At 36.9% G+C, this 18118-nt stretch overlaps 2 protein-coding genes across 2 annotated transcripts; both read right to left on the bottom strand.

Moving 5' to 3' along the window:
* Positions 1-1525: 1525 nt before the first annotated feature.
* Positions 1526-8314, bottom strand: LOC146305137 (uncharacterized). Its single transcript, XM_084712065.1, has 2 exons — positions 7527-8314; positions 1526-5174 (listed from the first exon to the last, which is right to left on the bottom strand). The coding sequence occupies exons 1-2, from the start codon at positions 7542-7544 to the stop codon at positions 4080-4082; spliced, it is 1113 nt and encodes a 370-aa protein (XP_084568191.1). The 5' UTR covers positions 7545-8314; the 3' UTR covers positions 1526-4079.
* Positions 8315-11089: 2775 nt separating this feature from the next.
* Positions 11090-15315, bottom strand: LOC146305138 (uncharacterized). Its single transcript, XM_084712120.1, has 2 exons — positions 14795-15315; positions 11090-11882 (listed from the first exon to the last, which is right to left on the bottom strand). Exons 1-2 carry the CDS (start codon positions 14810-14812, stop codon positions 11166-11168), a joined length of 735 nt encoding a protein of 244 aa, XP_084568246.1. The 5' UTR covers positions 14813-15315; the 3' UTR covers positions 11090-11165.
* Between the last annotated feature and the right edge of the window lie 2803 nt (positions 15316-18118).

Raw genomic sequence — 18118 nt, forward strand, 5'->3', positions numbered from 1 at the left:
CGCGAGATTTGTTCGCTTTATTTCTACATTGTGCCCGGTGTAAAAAAAAAGTTGTTGTGTTTTCTAATGTGGTAACGCTGTGGTTAAAGTGCTGACAAGGTTAGGGACAGAAACACCTTGTTACAGTTAAAAGAAAGATCCTAGTTTGGATTAAATTTGTCACTCTCGCGAGATCTTTCGGGGCTATGGAGCTGATGGACCTGTCGCGCATGCGCACTGGATTCAGCACGATAGTGCTCAGTACCACAGACTCGCGAGAATGACCATTTAAACCCAAACCAGAATCTCTCCTGAATCGGGAACAAATGTTTAAATGTTTTAAAGAAAGAAAATAAAAAAAGCAACAACACAGTGACAAACACATCTGTCAGTGGTAATCAATTGTATCATGAAAAAAGGTTCCGCAGTACTGTTCACATATACTGAACATATTTAAAGCTTTGGGGGTTTGTAGAGTTATGAATTGTTTGTATGGAGGCTGCAACCATTAATCAGTATTGATTATTAATTGACTAGTAAATTAATTGACAACTATTATGATAATCGATGAATCATTTTGAGCTGTTTCCAAATTTTCTGATTTCAGCTTCTTAAATGTGAATATTTTTTGGTCTCTTTACTGCTTTGTGACAGTGAACTAAATATCTTTGAGTTGTGGACAAAATAATACATTTGATGACGTCATCTTGGGCTTTGATCAACATTTTATCAAGATTTACCAACATTTCTATAGATCAACATTATCCACTGACAACGTACAGTCATTACATTTTCTTAACCTAGCTGCAATTTCATCAATATTTAAATCAATCTAAAATTATTATGTGACTGTAATCAGTTCAACAGAATGAATCATGTTTTTGTCCTGAAGAGTGGAGTCAGAGTTGTAAGAGGAATCAGCCAGCAGGTGGCAGCACATGACCACAAATTAACTTGCAGAGGAGCTTCAACAACAAGCATCCAACCACCACAGGAGACAGAAGGCAGGAGAGACTTTAAAACTTACTTTTCTTTTCTTTTTTTCTGCAGTATTTAAAAACTCTTTATTATCATAATTTATATTAGAACTCTCCTCCAGCTGAAGTCACTAGTTCAAAGCATCCTTGTAGTTATAAGCATTTCTTTTTGTTCACAACAGTTCACAACAAGCCTTACTTAAAAATTTAATTTGGGCATCACTGAACTTTCCTGACCATTATTACTACCATTTCCACATCACCACATTATCTTGACACATGTATGTACACATGAAATACTTTATCAATAAAAAATAAATAAATGCATTTAAGCTGAGTTAACAGGTCATCTATTTTTTAAAATCCATTAAGGGAAATGATAATCTCTGAGGTACATGATTCTGATGGACTAGACCATTTGGAACAGATTCTCAAGGGTTCCAGTTCTCAGTTCCCATTTGCAACTGTGTAATTCATCCGGTGAACCCTGGTCAATTCTTTATCAAAGTTCCAAAAACAGTTAAAATACCCAACACTGGGAAGATCTGTAAATAAAATATATTCTGGTATAGTTTTCCTCTTTTTTATTTAACATTCATCAAAGTCTGATTGAGATATAAGCAACAGTGTATAACATGAGAGACAAACAAAATACAGAAAGATGGTTGAATAGAACTTAGAAAAAAAAAATGATTTGATTAATGAAGAGTAAAACAAACGGTTTTAAATATTAAACAAGATAAACGATTAGTATGATGCAAGACAAACGTTAAAAAAAATACATGAAATAATGAAATATATCACTACCATGTACAGAAGGATTATGGGTTACTCTCAGCCACAGAGGCTCAAACAAATTACGATCTGTTACAGAGAACATGAACAGAAGAGTACATTTTCAAAGAGTACAAGTTGAGTACAAGTATGAGATGTACATAAGAGATCAGGAATCATTGGGCCTCATGCAGGAACATTTTTGTATTCCTGTCTAAAAGTTCTCTTATTTTTTTCATACAAGGGCCTCGTACGAACACAGCATAATAGCATCAAAGAGACAAAAGAAGAACTTTACGAGTCTGGAGTTTGATGTCCTGCTTTCAGAGATCCAGAAAGGAGAATCTGTCAGTTTAACAGCATCAGCAGTGGAATTAAAAGACCCGCTAAAGCAAAGACATGGGAAAAGTGAGTGCTGTTTTACCAGGGTGTCGGACTGTCACTGAAAAGAGGAAATGTTGCAATGTGAAAATGACTTAAAAGAAAAAACAACAACAACAACAACAAAAAAGACTTGCCACAGCAAAGTGATGACTACAGTGAGAGGAGAGGGTTAAGGGCAAGTTTTCATCACGGAGACAGAAAACAGAATCAGTGAGGATGTTCGCCTGGACAGAGACTTCACAAACCTTCATGTACAGATATACGGCAGAAATACATCTGACAGCAGGGAATAATAGATCACTGAATTAATGATGAGAGGCTTAATATGTAAATTTACAATTATAATTTGAAATGTAGACAGAGAGGATAATATTGGTGGAATTATTAAGTGTAATTCATTTATTAAACTCAAAATGTCTTCAAACTAATGAGAGTCCTTAGTGAAAAACTCTGGTTTGGATAACAGCAGACTGATTGCACTTGACTCTAAGACAGTTTTGGACCACACATAAGTTGTCTGTATCTAAAATAAAATTCAACATACGAGAAAACTGGTGAATGCCACATGTTCTTTCAAATCACTCGCGCCCACAACTTAAGGACAAATCTGTTTGTATGAGTGGTTCTTGCATGACGCCCATCGTTTCTCACACATGAGGAAACCATTCTGAGAATCCTCTCAGAACTCCCGACTAGGCCTAAAAATTTCTAGCAAGGAGTCCAGGCTTTGGGATTTCCAAGATTTAGGAAGACTCTCTGAGCAACTCTGAGCGAAGGACAGAAGCTTTTATCGTAGAGAGGAGAAGTGGTTGATCCCTTACTAGGTGTGACATGTTTTTAAAACTGAGATTGGCTGATCAAAAAAAGATTAAAAAAAAAAAAAAAGAGGAAAATATGCACTTTTCGTGATACAGGGCATCAAATGAACACTAAAATCAATACAATTTACTCTCTATGTTACTATGAATACTATTAAGAGCTCTGTTGAATAAATTGTAGTCCACACTTGAAAAGTAGTCTACAAAATATTTAAAAACACAAAGATACTAATCTATTCACATGCTAATAGTTATATTATATTATTTGCTAATTTAATTACTATGCTAGTATATTTTATACTTTATATATTTGATATCAATGAGGGAAGCCTGCTGTGTTCATGAATGCCCTTTTGTGATCCTGCTGTGCATGGACATCCAGTGGAAATGACATGAACTGCATCTCAATATGAGACTATGAAGGCGGGGTAATTGTTTGACCACTCTGCTGATGGAAAGCGGTAACAGACCAAAGTCGTCACCACTGCACTGTTGCAAATATCTTAGTGTTATCATTACTTTAATTTCTAGCATTATAGCCATATCATATTACGTCGGAGACTCATCTGCTTTGTCTTGTTTTATTTTCTTTTGTAAAACTCTTTATAACAAACATTATTCCTGCACAGTTTAATCTGTAGTGTTTCATTAATTCACTGGCATGCAACATTTGGAGAATATTTATCTATCCCTTTGTCTTCTTGCCATTTTCTTCCCTGCTTAACAAACTCTTAAGCCTGTTAAAAATCCTTTAGCCGCTCTTTTAAGGGCTTTGTGAATAACTTTTTTTCCAAACCAGGATTTATTCTTTACTTTAAGGATTTAAAGACTTTAAGGACTTTTAAGAATTTTCTTAGAGTTTCATCACCAGGAGAAATCCTTTGTACTAGGAAGCTTTGTGAATATGACCAGTAGTTCACAATTAAATCTTACTGGTCTGGTGATGCTGCAGAAGCAGTGCATCCTGGGACAGGCTATGGGGACTTTGGACGCATCCCAGTATGTACTGGTGACATTGCTATCTCAAGCTTTTTTACATTTCTTATGATACTCTAGAGATTTTTGGACATTATAGGAGTTAGAGATAAAAGCACCAAAAGCACCAACTCACCTAGTGAGTTCACAACCCTATATGGAGTTTTTAACTTCAAAAATCATTTCCTAATATAACACACTGCACGTCCTCAGGAATCTGATTATGCTGTGTAAACACTTCTCCAGATCTACTTTCATTGACGAACTCACTAGTGAAACCTGAGGGTCCAGGTATTTGGTTCACACACACTTGTCTTTCCTCAGGTGAAATGCCACATTTGTGTCTTTGTGCCTGAGTTAACCAAGTGAAGTTCTTCTTACATTTGTGGCACCAGTATGGTTTGTGTCCTGTGTGGACAAGTTGATGACGTGCGAGATCGGCTGACGTATAGAAATGTTTGTCACAGTCTTGACATGGGTGAGGTTTCACTCCGGCATGAAAAAGCTTGTGTTTGTAATATGAAGATGAACTACGGAAGGCCTTCGGACATAGAGCACAAGTGTATGGTTTTTCTATGGTGTGAAGACGCACGTGTTTAGCGCGTGCTCCTGCTGCTGAGAATGTTCTCTCACAGTGTTTGCACTTGTACGGTTTCTCTCCAGAGTGGACACGTTTATGATACAGATAAGAACCGGCTGAATTACAGATCTTTCCACATAGTTTACAGGGATAAACTTTTTCTTTAGTGTGGATGTTTCTGTGTGTTGTGTAATTACTCAGATAAGCAAATCTCTTCCCACAGTCCTCGCAGCAGTATGGCTTCAGTCCAGTGTGAATCCGTTCATGAGTGTTGCGGTATGATGCAGAACCAAAAGACTTGTCACAAAATCTGCAGTGATGCGGTTTTTCTCCAGTGTGAGTAAGTCGGTGAGTCTTGAAATGATCTGGCCTTATAAAAGTTTTCTCACACTGATCACAGCTGAATGGTCTCTCTCCAGTGTGAACTCTCTGATGAACTGTTAGATGTCCTGATGTTGTGAATGTTTTCTCACATTGGTTGCAGCTATATGGTTTCTCTCCAGTGTGAACAACTTGGTGAATCTTGAAGTGACTTAAATGAGCAAAAGCTTTACCACACTGGTCACAGCTAAACCGTTTCTCTCTAGTGTGAGTTCTCTGATGAGTCTTTAGTCGCCGTGCTGTAGGGTATTCCTTCTCACAGTATTGACAGCGATGAGAGCTGGGTGTCTTTGGGCCTTTCTGTTTCTATGGGGAAAGACAAAGATAGAGAGGGAGAGAGTGTAAGTTAGGGATGGGCATTACATGCCAAAATTCTATTTGATATTCTGTGGGCACTATTCATCAATTATTCAAAGATCAACTTCACCTACGGTTACAACAATACAGTTCTAAACCAGCACACAAAAGATAACTTCACATCATGTGGCCAGTAAATGGTGCGCTAGCAAACTCATACTAATAATTATACATTCTGTTGTGTGTATAGCAGGCTTGTACATATTTTGAGGCCCTGATTTTAATCACACATGAAATTTGGAAAAGATCTGATGATCTTGAGTGGAGATACAACAGTTTCCTGTTTTATCTCAATTCTATATGACTTATTATATCATTACATATCTGAGTCATTTCGTGTTGCCAATAGGTTAATGTTACTTCAATCCTTTCATTTAGCCTGGAAATTATAAAAATATCAGGTTGAATTCTATTCAATTCTATTTTGTAAGGTAAGGCAAGGCAATTTTTTTTATACAGCACCATTCATACACAAGGCAATCCAAGGTGCTTTACAGAACTTGAAAATGCATTAAAATAAAAACATTAAAGGAACATTAAAATTGTGTTTGAGATCATTAAAAACAAAAGCTAAAAGCAGGACAATAAATAGTTTAAAACATTACAGAAAATGCATTTAAAGAGCAAACATAAAACAAAAGTAACAGCAGACAAATAAAAAACATGTAACGTATCCACTTCACTTTTTAGGTAAGGTAAGATTTTATTAGGGCCAAACTTTAACCCCCCACCCTCTCAAATGTAACTCTGCATTAGCCCCTTTTATTTATGATCCTCTACGTACTTTTGTCCATGTAGCCCCCCGTAATGAGATAAGACTTAGGTTTTAACTTTGTGCAACTGTTTTTGTTTTATTATTATTACTTTATTGTTTTCTTTTCATTTTTAAATGCTGTATGTTCTGTATGTTCCACAAAAGCCATAAAAATATATTTAAAAAAAAAGATATACATTCATTTGAGGCGGCAGAGTTTGTGGCTGAGTCAGGGCCATTCTGTGTGTAGAACCAACCACAAACACTCAACTGTCCCACTGTCATTACAAACGCCTAAACTGACCGCACACACCTGACATTTCTGAAAAATTACAGACACCTGGACTCACCACTCAAATGTCCTGCTGTTATTACAGACACCTGAACTAAGCACAGACACTCCATTGTTCAGTTTTTATTATTTGACAACTAATCGCAGACTGTCAAAAGTCCCGCTGTAATCATAGACACCTGAACAAACCACTGACAATCAATTGTCCCACTGTTACTATGGACACCTGAACTAACCACAGGCAGCAGGAAAACAAAAAAGTAAAAAAAAAAAAAAAGAAAGATATTAATTTAGAAAAATGTAAACATTCAGCAGTGGCTTGTCCTCTTAATAAAGTTATGCGTCATCATAACTATTGATCTGTTCATTCCTGAACTGGCTGGTTAACATGGACACATGAAGAGACACTGTAGCAGAGTTCATCATTGATGAGCAGCAACAAGTCAGATTATTTGGGTTTTAAACAGCGCGTTTTAGGGCCAGGCGCTGCAGCTGCTCTCCATCGGCTGCAAACACCTGGCTGTCATCTGATCGATGAGCTGACAGGCTCTGATTGGCTCTTAATTTTGACAACAAACATGACATGTTGTATAAAATACTAGTTTTCTGTGTAACTGTAATATTTAACGCTGGATATATTAGTCTGATGTCATAATAATAATAAAGGTTATATACGAGACATATCAAACGAACAGTAACAAAGTGCTTTACAAGGCAAATAAAAGAACAGATGTTACATGTATCAGCAGGAGGATATTTTCTATTTTAACTTCAATCAGTGATCAAGAACTTGATGAACGTGGTCTGCAGACTACAGGTAACCTACAGGTGATCTAACAGGATGTTAGTGTCTCTTCCTGTTTATTTTCTTAACACTGCTGGAAACTGTCCGCTTTTTGTCTCCACCTGGTGCTGCGGCTGCCCTGATCTCGTCCACCGTCCAGGCGAGGCGCAGTTCATCTCGAACGACCCTAATGCCTGCTGGTTTTCACTTCCGCTGTGCGCGCTCCCGCGAGCTGCCTGCAACAGCAGCAACAACTGCAGCACGACTTTATGAAACATTTCCGACCTCCTTCAAAGACGGGAACACGTTTGTATTCGATGTTAGTTCGATGATCTTTCAGCGTCAACATCAGATGGAGCCACAGAAAAAGGAAGGAGCTCGAATAACGTTGATGTGTACAGTGAAGAACATTAATGTCAGCAGACATGAACAAACACACAGGAGGAAACACACGAAACACTTTAAAGTCACCTTCTGTCGAGGACTCATGTTCCTTGTTCGTCAGTCAGCCGTCCTGGAGTCAGACAAAATGGTCGTCGATGTTTCTCACCAGCGTGTCTCCTCTCAATGCAGGAGTGTCCAGAAAGGAACCGTTGATTTGCACAACTCTCGCGAGATTTGTACGCATTGTGTCCAGTACGCAAAGTAATTATGTTTTATAATGTTGCAGCGTTTGTGGTTAAGGTGTGGGTACATTTAGGGCACGATAAACACGTGCTCGGGGTTATGAAAACATTGTGGGTTGGGTCTGAATGATCACTTTCGCGAGATCTTTCCCTTTTACAAACAAGGGAACCCCAGATTTACGTCGCGCATGCGCATATATACGCCCAAAACATCTTTTCGAGAGGGGAACCCCAGATTCGCGAAAGATCACGCGACGGTGCTCATTTGAACCCAAACCACGATCTTTCCCTGACCCCAGACAGATGTTTTAGTTCCTAAAACTTCAGATAACTCAACCACAGCGCCGTCCAGTGTCCAGGGTCAAATTCAAGCACTTTTCAGCAATTTTCAAGGTCCATTTTCAAGCTTTTCCAGCACTTCAAAGCTACTAATATCTACCCCATGTTGTATATCATATCTATTTATACTTATTCAAATTATTATTATTATTATGTACTACATTATGTCTTTCATCTCTTACATGCAATTGAATGCACATTTATATGTACACAGTGAAATCAACCTTTTTCTGTGCTGTATTTCTGTGCAATTATCCTTTGTTACAAAGCATTATTATTTATATCTATTCTGCTAGTGTAATTCTTCACACACTGTGTGTATCACAACATTTGAGCAATAATCTGAATATATCCATATTGCTATATGTGAAAGGTGTATCCAGTCTGTCTATAACCTTGATTCATACTTTTATATTCTATTGTATTTTTTATGTTATATTTTCCTCAATATGGGATCAATTTTATTTTATTTTAACTCTTTAGATTATTGATTAATCTATTGAGTAATTGTTCATGAAAAAAGTCTATATTCTCTGATTTCAGCTTCTTAAATATGAATTATATATATTAATATTATAATATTATTTGGTTTCTTTACTCCTCTCTGACAGTAAAGTGAATATTTTTGGGTTGTGGACAAAACAAGACATTTGAGAACCGATCAACATTTTTCACCATTTTCTGACATTTTATGGACCAAACAATTAATAGATTAAACAAAATAATCGACAGATTATTCATCAGTGGAGGAAGTGACAATTTACAAATATGCAAATTATTGTAATTAAGTAGTTTTTTTGGTCCTTGTACATTTATGAGTAGATTTTCAAATCTGTACTTTTACTTGTACTTACGTATTTATTACACAATGTAATCTACTTAGTCACATTTAAAATTGAAATTTAAAAAATTATAGCCAATAAGGTCATCTGAATAAACAGACCAATGAAAACCAGGAGATATGGATGAAAAAATCCCAAGAAAACTGCTGCAGGCTCAGGTTTGGAATAGGAACGTTAATGATTATTCACTGGAATAAGGAATTTGATCAATTAAAAATTAATAAATCAATATTTAGTCAACTGTCTGGAAATTACTGTAATTGCATCTCATTTGTTGAGTAAGGAAAATCAGAATGACAAAAAATGACCGGAAAAAATTAAATAAATATATAGTTTAAAAAAACATGCATTTTGTATAATATAAATTATTGGTAATAAATCAGTTCATCAATAGTTAGTCTCTACAACTATTGGTTAAGGAAAAAAAGCACACAATTTTTAGATCTAGTTTGGAGAGGTGAGCGTGACCACTGAGCAGAACAGAGAAGGAGTCATTTAAATTGAAGATTTGATTAAATACTGCTGTTGATAATTGATTAAATGTCAACAGTTAATAAGTAACTAATACACTGAGTAGTTTTTGACAAGACAATAGCTAAAAATCTTGATCAGTGAGAGAATATGGAAATAACATATATGTAATATCCCAGTATTTTTTCTTTTTATTAACCATTCATTAATTCACTACAAGAATAAAAGCAACAATGTGTAACATGAGAATTAACAAAATACAGAAATATTTTTGAATACAACAGAAATTCATAAAAACTAATTCAGACTAATGAATAATAAACTTAAGTTTTATACATTTTTTAAAAATTATTCAGACTATTCAGAACTACACCGCTTGGTGAAAAAAAGTCACCACCTGGATTTCACTAGTCAAATAGGTAAGAGCCTTACACTGGATAATTAGTGCAGTACTACAGGCATATTCCCAGAAATTAACATTTTGAAAAAGTACAAGTTTATCACAAGTATAAAATGAGCAGCGTCGCCCTGAGGATGTAAAATTCATTAGACACAAGGAAACCTGAACTACCACAGAACTCCAAGTTCACAAACAAATCCTCCAGTCCTGACAGGTGTGCTACGAAGTGAGATTAATGGGTCACTGAGGTATGTTAAGTCAGATTTTTAAATGTCACAAAGGTGACTCTTTTTAACCTGGCCAGATCACCATGGAAACTCATACTGGACTCATAATCTGATCAGGAGCAGGTTATGTACAAAATTGCCACTCTTTAACCTATTGTTTTTCTGATGATGTTCTTTATGAGCGATATAGATTTTCAGATGAGGGAAGACTTTACATGAAGTTACTGAGCTGTACGTTATTAATGTCACCAAAGAAACCAGTTTTCTCTGACTGGGGTTTTAAGTTTAGCTCGTGCAAAGAAAGTCTGACTGTGTTGAGCTCCCTTCGTAGTACAGCTCTCTGACAACTTCACAACTCTACTTGGTATTTTTATTTTTTACTATTGCTTAATAACATTTACAACAGCATTAACACACTCTTAAAAATCTGATTATGATATGTAAATACTTCTACATTTAATTTTATTTACAAACTCATTCATGAAACATGAGAGTCCAGCAGGCTTATTTATAACTGTTGTGTACACAAAAACTGGGGCCACACAACACTTCCCACACAAGACTTGTAATCTATAAGAACAAACTTGACTCTGACTCATGCATACAAACATTTTGGAGACAGCATAATTTGGTCATGGTGAGGTGGAGAATTGAAGCCAGATTGTAGAAATTAAATGTGAGCGTAATCATTCAACAAATAATGATGCATGTCATGCATTTGATTGTACTTCATATCACACATTACTTATAAATCTACATTATCATAAACGTTCAAACCAGCAATGTTATTTGTATATATGCTTGTAGTGAGCCATAACTGGTCCATCAACACCATTCAATTTAAAGATATATGGCAACTCAAAATTTAATCAATGTCTACTTAATCATAATCAACGCTGTCTCACAATCACATTCCTCATCCGCCGAGCACAGCCAGAGGCAGAAGAAATGGCCAGAATTTATGCTAAGATCATCATGGGTTGAGTAAATCTAGACAAAATACCATTAAGAAGTTACAGAAGCCTGTCAGGGTGGGGAATACCACTGACTGTCACAATCACTTAAGCAGGGTGTGAAGCATTAGTCTGATTGCTGTAAATACATAAATACTGCAGAACACCTGTATGTAATGAACTACCAATGAACTACTAAAACTCATCCCACATGGCTTACAGCTGCATGTTTTCTCCCCAGTGTGGACACACTCATGTCTTGCGTGGATATGGGCTTCCTGTGTGGACACGTTCGTGAGTCAAACATGAACTGCAAGAACTAAAGACTTTCCCACAGTATCGACATGGATAGATTGTTTCTCTAGTGTGGAAATTTCTGTGTTTGTTGTAATAACTTATATGAGTGAAACTCTTTCCACAGTCCTCACAGCTGTATGGCTTCAGTCCACTGTGAATTGGTTCATGTTTGTTGCGATCTGATGAAGTAAAGAATGTTTTCTCACAGAATTTGCAGTGGTACGGTTTCTCTCCCGTGTGAATACGTAAGTGGATTCGTAAGCTGTCCAATCGAGGGAACGTCTTCCCACATTGGTCACAGTGGTGAGGTTTCTCTCCAGTGTGAATGACTTGATGACTCCTGAGAGAATCTGTCCGTGAGAAAGCTCTACCACACTGGTCACAACGGAAGGGTTTCTCCCCACTATGAGTTCGTTGGTGGGTTCTAAGGTGATGTGCGTATGAAAACGTGTTCCCACACTGGTCACAGCTGTATGGTCTCTCCCCAGTGTGAACTCTCTGATGAACCTTTAATCTTTGTGACGTAGGGAATTCTTTCTCACATTGGTCACAGCTGTATGGTTTCTCTCCAGTGTGGAACATCACATGAATCTTCAGTCGATGTGCAGTAGGGAATTCTTTCTCACAGTGTTGACAGCGGTGAGATCCAGGTTTTTTTGTGCCTCTCTGCTTCTATAGCAACAGACAAAAAGAGTGAGTGAGAGAGTCTAAATAAAGTGCAGTGGTGAACTAAAACATGTTTTATTATCTCTGATTTCTATGGTGGCCCTGAGAGCTTAACACACTGTAGCTTAAGAAAACATTTCAACAGAGAAAACAAAAGCAAATTAACATCAATCTGACAACAAATGCACAGCATTTAGACAACATGATGTAATTAGAACAGCAGCCAGTGGCACTTTGATTGGTCCCGTTTCTCTCTCTACTGCTGTGTGCTTCACTAAAGTGGACTCATGTGGAGTGCAGCACAGGAGAAACAGTTGATGTTAACCCCGTTTCAACTGCAAGTGAGTCGGACACATTTTTCACTTGCACCCATCAAACAAGAAATGCACCAGCTGCACCAGCTCCGTATATCTTCAGTATGGGCTGTGACTCACGGGTGTAAATGTGACCTGAACCATTAATTTCGACTTCAAGTCCATGTTCTCAACAATACACACATAAATATGAGACTGGTGCCCAGTAAAGAGGCACTGAGTAGTCCTAGGTGGAGCAGAATTTGCTAACCCCTGTTAACACTTAGTGACTCATGAAGTTACTGAAGTTGGGTCTATCTATCATCTATTTATTTTCTGACTCTGCTGTGGCTCTACTCCGAACATGACTGAAAGTGACCACTGCACGCATCTCACAGGACTTTTGCAAAGAAAAGATTCATAATCTTTATAACCCTATGACCATAATTAGACCAGAAAAATCCTACAAACTGGCTGCAGTAGAAGTTGACTTTTTGAGGGTGAGGAGATTTTTAACTGTGACCAGTGGGGTTGGGTATCACCCCACTGTCGGGTTCTGGCATATGAGGTTCCCAAATGCTGCAGATGAGAGACAGCCCTCATTTGTAGAACCCCCATGATGCATTGCTAAGAGTTTAAGTTATCTATTGTATGTTCCACAATGCAAATGTTAGGCTTCGTTGTACAGTTGTTACTTTCTGTTAGTGTTTGTTCACAAAATGGTGGTTTATGTTGGCAACTGTCATTTCTGTGCTGGGTTAGAGACTGGGTTTGAGGGGACAAAATGAGTGAGGGTTCTAGTACATTTCATCACTCAACTTAGCATCAAATGTCCCTGCAACTGTTAAGCATTCCTAGGAAGCAAAATTTTGACCTTTTTCTTAAAATAACTCAAATCAATTAATTAATTATCAAAATAGTAAAAAAATAATCATTGCAGCTCAGCAACTGTGTAATGTGTAAAGTAAAAATCAAATCTGAAATGGTCATACCAACTGCTGAAAATATGAATTATGGTTTATTATAAAGAATGAGGATCACAGAGCAAAACTGGATTACTAGCTAACACTAATGGTTAACACTAATGGCTGCAATATGACATTGTGTAAAGACATCTGGTGACCCAGTATCTACTAGGGAAGAAAAGGAAAAAAGTGACAGCTTGGAAAGACATTTGGCATATAGTTAAGACCAAAGACAGTGTGTCAAGATAAGACAAAACGCTTCCTTTATGAGGAACCCACCACCAGCACAACAGTGCCATCTCCAGGATAACTGAAGATACAAAGAGGAGTCACTGAACCCTGAGAATCCTGGGATTTATCTACTGCCTATTGAACAGCACCACACATACTGAGGCTTTGAAAAGAAAATAAGTGTGAGAAAAACCCCATCCCTCATAAACACATTTCAGCCCAATCCCAGTTACAGCCCAACATTTTTCTTAACAAGCTTCCTTCTATGCACCAATCAGTAGGAGTTGGCGGTGACAGGGACAATACATGGGGGGATTTGAACTGGCAACAACAAAATTGGGGAGAAAAAAATGGAAAGAAAAAAATTAAAATGATGACTATACTACTACTACTACTACCACTACTACTACTACTAATAATAATAATAATAATTGAGGTAATAAAAATATAGCCCAAACCCGATGTAAGCCCATGAAATATATGAGAAACAGTGTGACCTGACCCAAACCTGTTGGATTCAGGCACAGATCTCAAGCTCTGCTGTAGAAGTACCACGTCCTGAAAATCTTGTTCTCCAGATGTAAGAAAACATGTTCAAAAAATGTCACTTCAACGAGATTTTAAAAATTTAAACTGAAAGTTGTTGCAAAAATGATCATTCCCAGAAACTGCATCACATACAGCCATGGCAATTTCAGTCAAAATAAATGCAATAATCCTTTTTTTTTTTTTTTTAAACACCATATCGTGCAGCACTAGTTTGTATTTTTTTTTTTTTCAGTCTTAGGGTTTCGCCTTGCTATGTCTTTGGTACAGCAAGAAAAGAGAAGTGCAGAAAACTATATTTGTAATTGACTTACTAAAAAAAAATTTAAACATTCAACAGTGGATCATCATCCATGTTTGTTTACAATTCAGACTCTCAAACTGGCGCATTGTTAGTTAAAAAAAATGACACAAATATGTAAATAAGTAACACTCCGTCATCACAAGACTCATAATAATAATAATCATCATATAATCATAATGATCATAGGATTATCTGTTAATGATATTGATTGGATTGATTAACGTGGACAGGTGAGGGCAAACTGCAGCAGAGCTTATCACTGATGAACACCAACAAAGAAGATTATACGGTTTGTAATCAGTACGTTGCCATAGAGATCATCAGAACGTCTGCTACTTTTCACTTCCGCTGTGCGCGCTCCCGCGAGCGGCTCCTACACTTTTGCATTCAGCCTGCGGTTTTTTTCACGGTTGTTACGTTCAGCGTCAAACTCAGATGGAGGAAAAAGGAAAAAAAAACAGGAAGGAGCAGCTTAACGTGGTGAAACGTCATTCTGAGCCTGAATAACGTTGATATGAAAAGTAAAGAACATCACGAACGAACACAGAGGAGGAAACACACAGAACACTTTAGATTCACCTCTTTCGGAGAACTCATCGTCAGTCCGCCGTCCTGAAGTCACACAAAATGGTCGCTGATGTTCCTCTGAGTCTCCTCACAATGCAGGAGTCGTGTCGAAAAGGGAACCCGAGATTTGTGAAACTCTCACGAGATTTGTACGCGTTATTTCTTCAGCGTGCCCAGTGAGCAAACAAATCATGTTTTATAAAGTGGCAACGCTGCTGCGGTGAAGATGTGTACAGAGTTACGGACCGGAAGCATCATAACGATCATAACGGAAGAATAACGTAAATGATCACACTCTCGCGAGACTGGGGATCCTCTTTAGACGCTGCTGCTGTCTTGAAGCCAATCAAAGTACAGTGTGAGTGGCCAATAGGTGCGTTTGAGATGATCCAGGTCTGCGCAGAATCGATCAGCGGTGATCGCCGCACAATGCATGCCGGTTAGATTTGTGTCCGACTTGATCCCGACTTGCTCTGACGTCATGCATACGTAGGGAACAATAACTTCACGAGATCGAGGCTGCCGCAGTTTGTAGAGCCAGGCGCCACAGCTGCTCTCCACTGACTGCAAACGCCTGGCTGTCACCTGATCAATGAGCTGACAGGCTCTGATTGGTTCTTAATTTTGACAACAAACACCACGTGTTGTATAAAATACTAATTTTCTGTGTAACTGTAATATTTAATGCTGGACATATCAGTCTTCTGTTGTGTGATGAAGTTTTAATCTGTCAGCAAGCAAATATTTTGTGTCTCATAATAATATTACCAATCGCACGAGAGTCTTTTTAGACAAGACCCAGACCCAGAAATACAATATAGTACAAAACAGACTAATTTAATAGTACATCATAGATAACTAACACAACAATACAACCATCTTTTCAGTTCAGTTAATATTTTTTTCAGGACCACATTATTTGTGTCATTTTAATGTATGTCTGTTTTTCAAAATATTTAAAAAGAGAACTCAGTTATTTTCCTTTTCTTATGGAAACATATAAAACCCTTCATATTAAAACATCACAGCCAGTCAAAGGATATAAAGATATAATATTTTTTGTTATGAAATTGACTTTTGTGAAAGTGAAATTTTACCAAATTTATAAAAGGATTTATAACATAAGACTGATTTTGTCCTGATTTGAAAATTTATCAATCTCTAAAATATTTTCCAGTCACACCAATTCCTGTGAATTCTGCACAAACTTGCAATTTTGTTCAATCATCACAACTTTTCCACAAATTTGACCAATCATTGTAGTTTCCCATAAGTTCCAGGAATCACATCAGTCCCACCAAAACAATACATAAACGTCTCAGTGAGCTGACTTAATATTATATTATTTATTATTTTGTTGTATTTTTATTTATTTATTTATTTTATTTTGTCACAGGTACTGAAGAGATTTAGCATTATTTAAATTTATCAGTTCTCTGTGCACTTACATTTTTGTAATGTAATTTAGTGATTTTGAGAGCCAAAAAGATTTTTCTTCTTTGTGAAATATCCCCCAAGCCCCCAAGTCACCTTCTTCACTCACATTTAAAGCATATTTTGTTAGAAATTTTGTCATTTTGAGCCATTTTGGTAAGCTTAAATAGGACAGAGTGTGGTTTTATTCTCCCTGTAACAAAGTGCAAGTTCATTTTGAATGAATTGTACATAAAATAATTATAATAAGAGGAAAAAAGTGCAACTTTTTGTGTAATTTTCACTTGTTCCTGCAATTTCTTTCCCAAAAAACACCCAAAACATTGCAACATACTTCACAAGTTTTTTGAAAAGATGCTGTGAAATCAGGCATTTTTAGGACACAACAATCCCCCTTGACTGTCTAGTATTTCTGTTTAATATAATGTTAATGTGTCTCATCAAACCTCCTTTAGTGTCGAGTAACAGCAGTGAGAGAAATGAGCCAGCAGGTGGCAGGACATCACCACACCTGAACCTGCAGAGGAGCTTCAACAACCATCCAACCACCAGAGGAGACATGAGACTTTTAAACACTTAGTTTTTAAAATTTTATTAATTCAGGTTCAGTATAAACATATATTTTAATGTGTTTGTGTGTGTGTTTTAATTTATAGATATTTATTACTATAAAAATATCAGTGCCCTGATATCATTTTGGACAATAAAGTTCATTGATAAATTGGAAAATATCCTGCATCGATAACATGTTTCTCACACTGTTAATCACTTTTGATGGATAATTCCAGAAAGGTATCATGTTAGCTTAACTTTCACACCAGCAAAACCTTGATACTTCAAACAGCCTCTGGGTTCTTAGTTTTCCTACAGAAGAACCCTCTTCAATGGTCCTGTTCTGATTGGCTGTTCTACCTTCTAGATTAGCGGTCTGCAACCTGTGGCTCCAGAGCCACATGTGGCCCTTTCTTTCCCTGTGGCTTTGACAAAAAAAATATATAAATAACTGTTCTTTTCAAACATTTTAATTATCATTTATAGTTTTTGTTGGTTTACAGTGATTCTCAACATTCTTCACTTGTAGAAAATTTATATTTTACATATGGTTTTCTGAGATATATTAATCTGGGGCTTTTTGTCGTAAACTGGGGGTGATACGGGAAATTTGTGATGCCTGTAAGAAACCAGGAGTGAGCAATGAAAGACTGGGAGGGTGGGCAAATATGTCAGAGCCAAAGCTACAACTCAGCATCTTTTTCCTCTATATTCTGCTGGTGGCAAGTCTTGAGTCTCCCCAGGCTAGCAATAGATGCCAAATCCCTCCAAAAAAGTCTCTGTGTATAATTTAGAATTTAACAGTTGTGGCTGCTGACAGATTTTCTTTTTTCCTTTTTGTCCAAAAATGGCACTCTTGATAGTCAAGGTTGTAGACCCCTGGTATAGAAAGTAAATTTACTAGTCCAGACAACAGGAAAACAAGAGTACATCTTAAAAAAAAAAAAAAAAGTTTAACAAAGTATGAGATAAACATGACAGATCAGGAATCACTGTTTCTCTCCAGTGTCCCCCTGAGGGTGTAACGCTCCTCACACACTAGAGGAAACCTGATCTACCACTCAAAGTGTCTTTTTGTCACATGGCAATTCTGTGCATATATCACAGAACAAGCTAGAGGGACTGTGTACACCTGAGATCACATTCATAAAGCTTCCAAGTAGTGTTGACATAATGCCAAAATGTTGAGTTCAATGCCAAAACCAAATTTAGTATCACATTACTTGATACTTAAACAACACTTGAGACTGAAACTATCCTAGTTCAATATTTGATATCTAACAGATCAGCAATTGTTTTAAATTAAAAAAGAAGAAAAAAAGAAATTTCAGTATACCGTGCAACAGTTGC

Source organism: Lutjanus erythropterus, chromosome 23 (assembly GCF_056507025.1).
Source record: "Lutjanus erythropterus isolate fLutEry1 chromosome 23, fLutEry1.hap2, whole genome shotgun sequence".
NCBI classification, from domain to species: Eukaryota; Metazoa; Chordata; class Actinopteri; order Lutjaniformes; family Lutjanidae; genus Lutjanus; species Lutjanus erythropterus.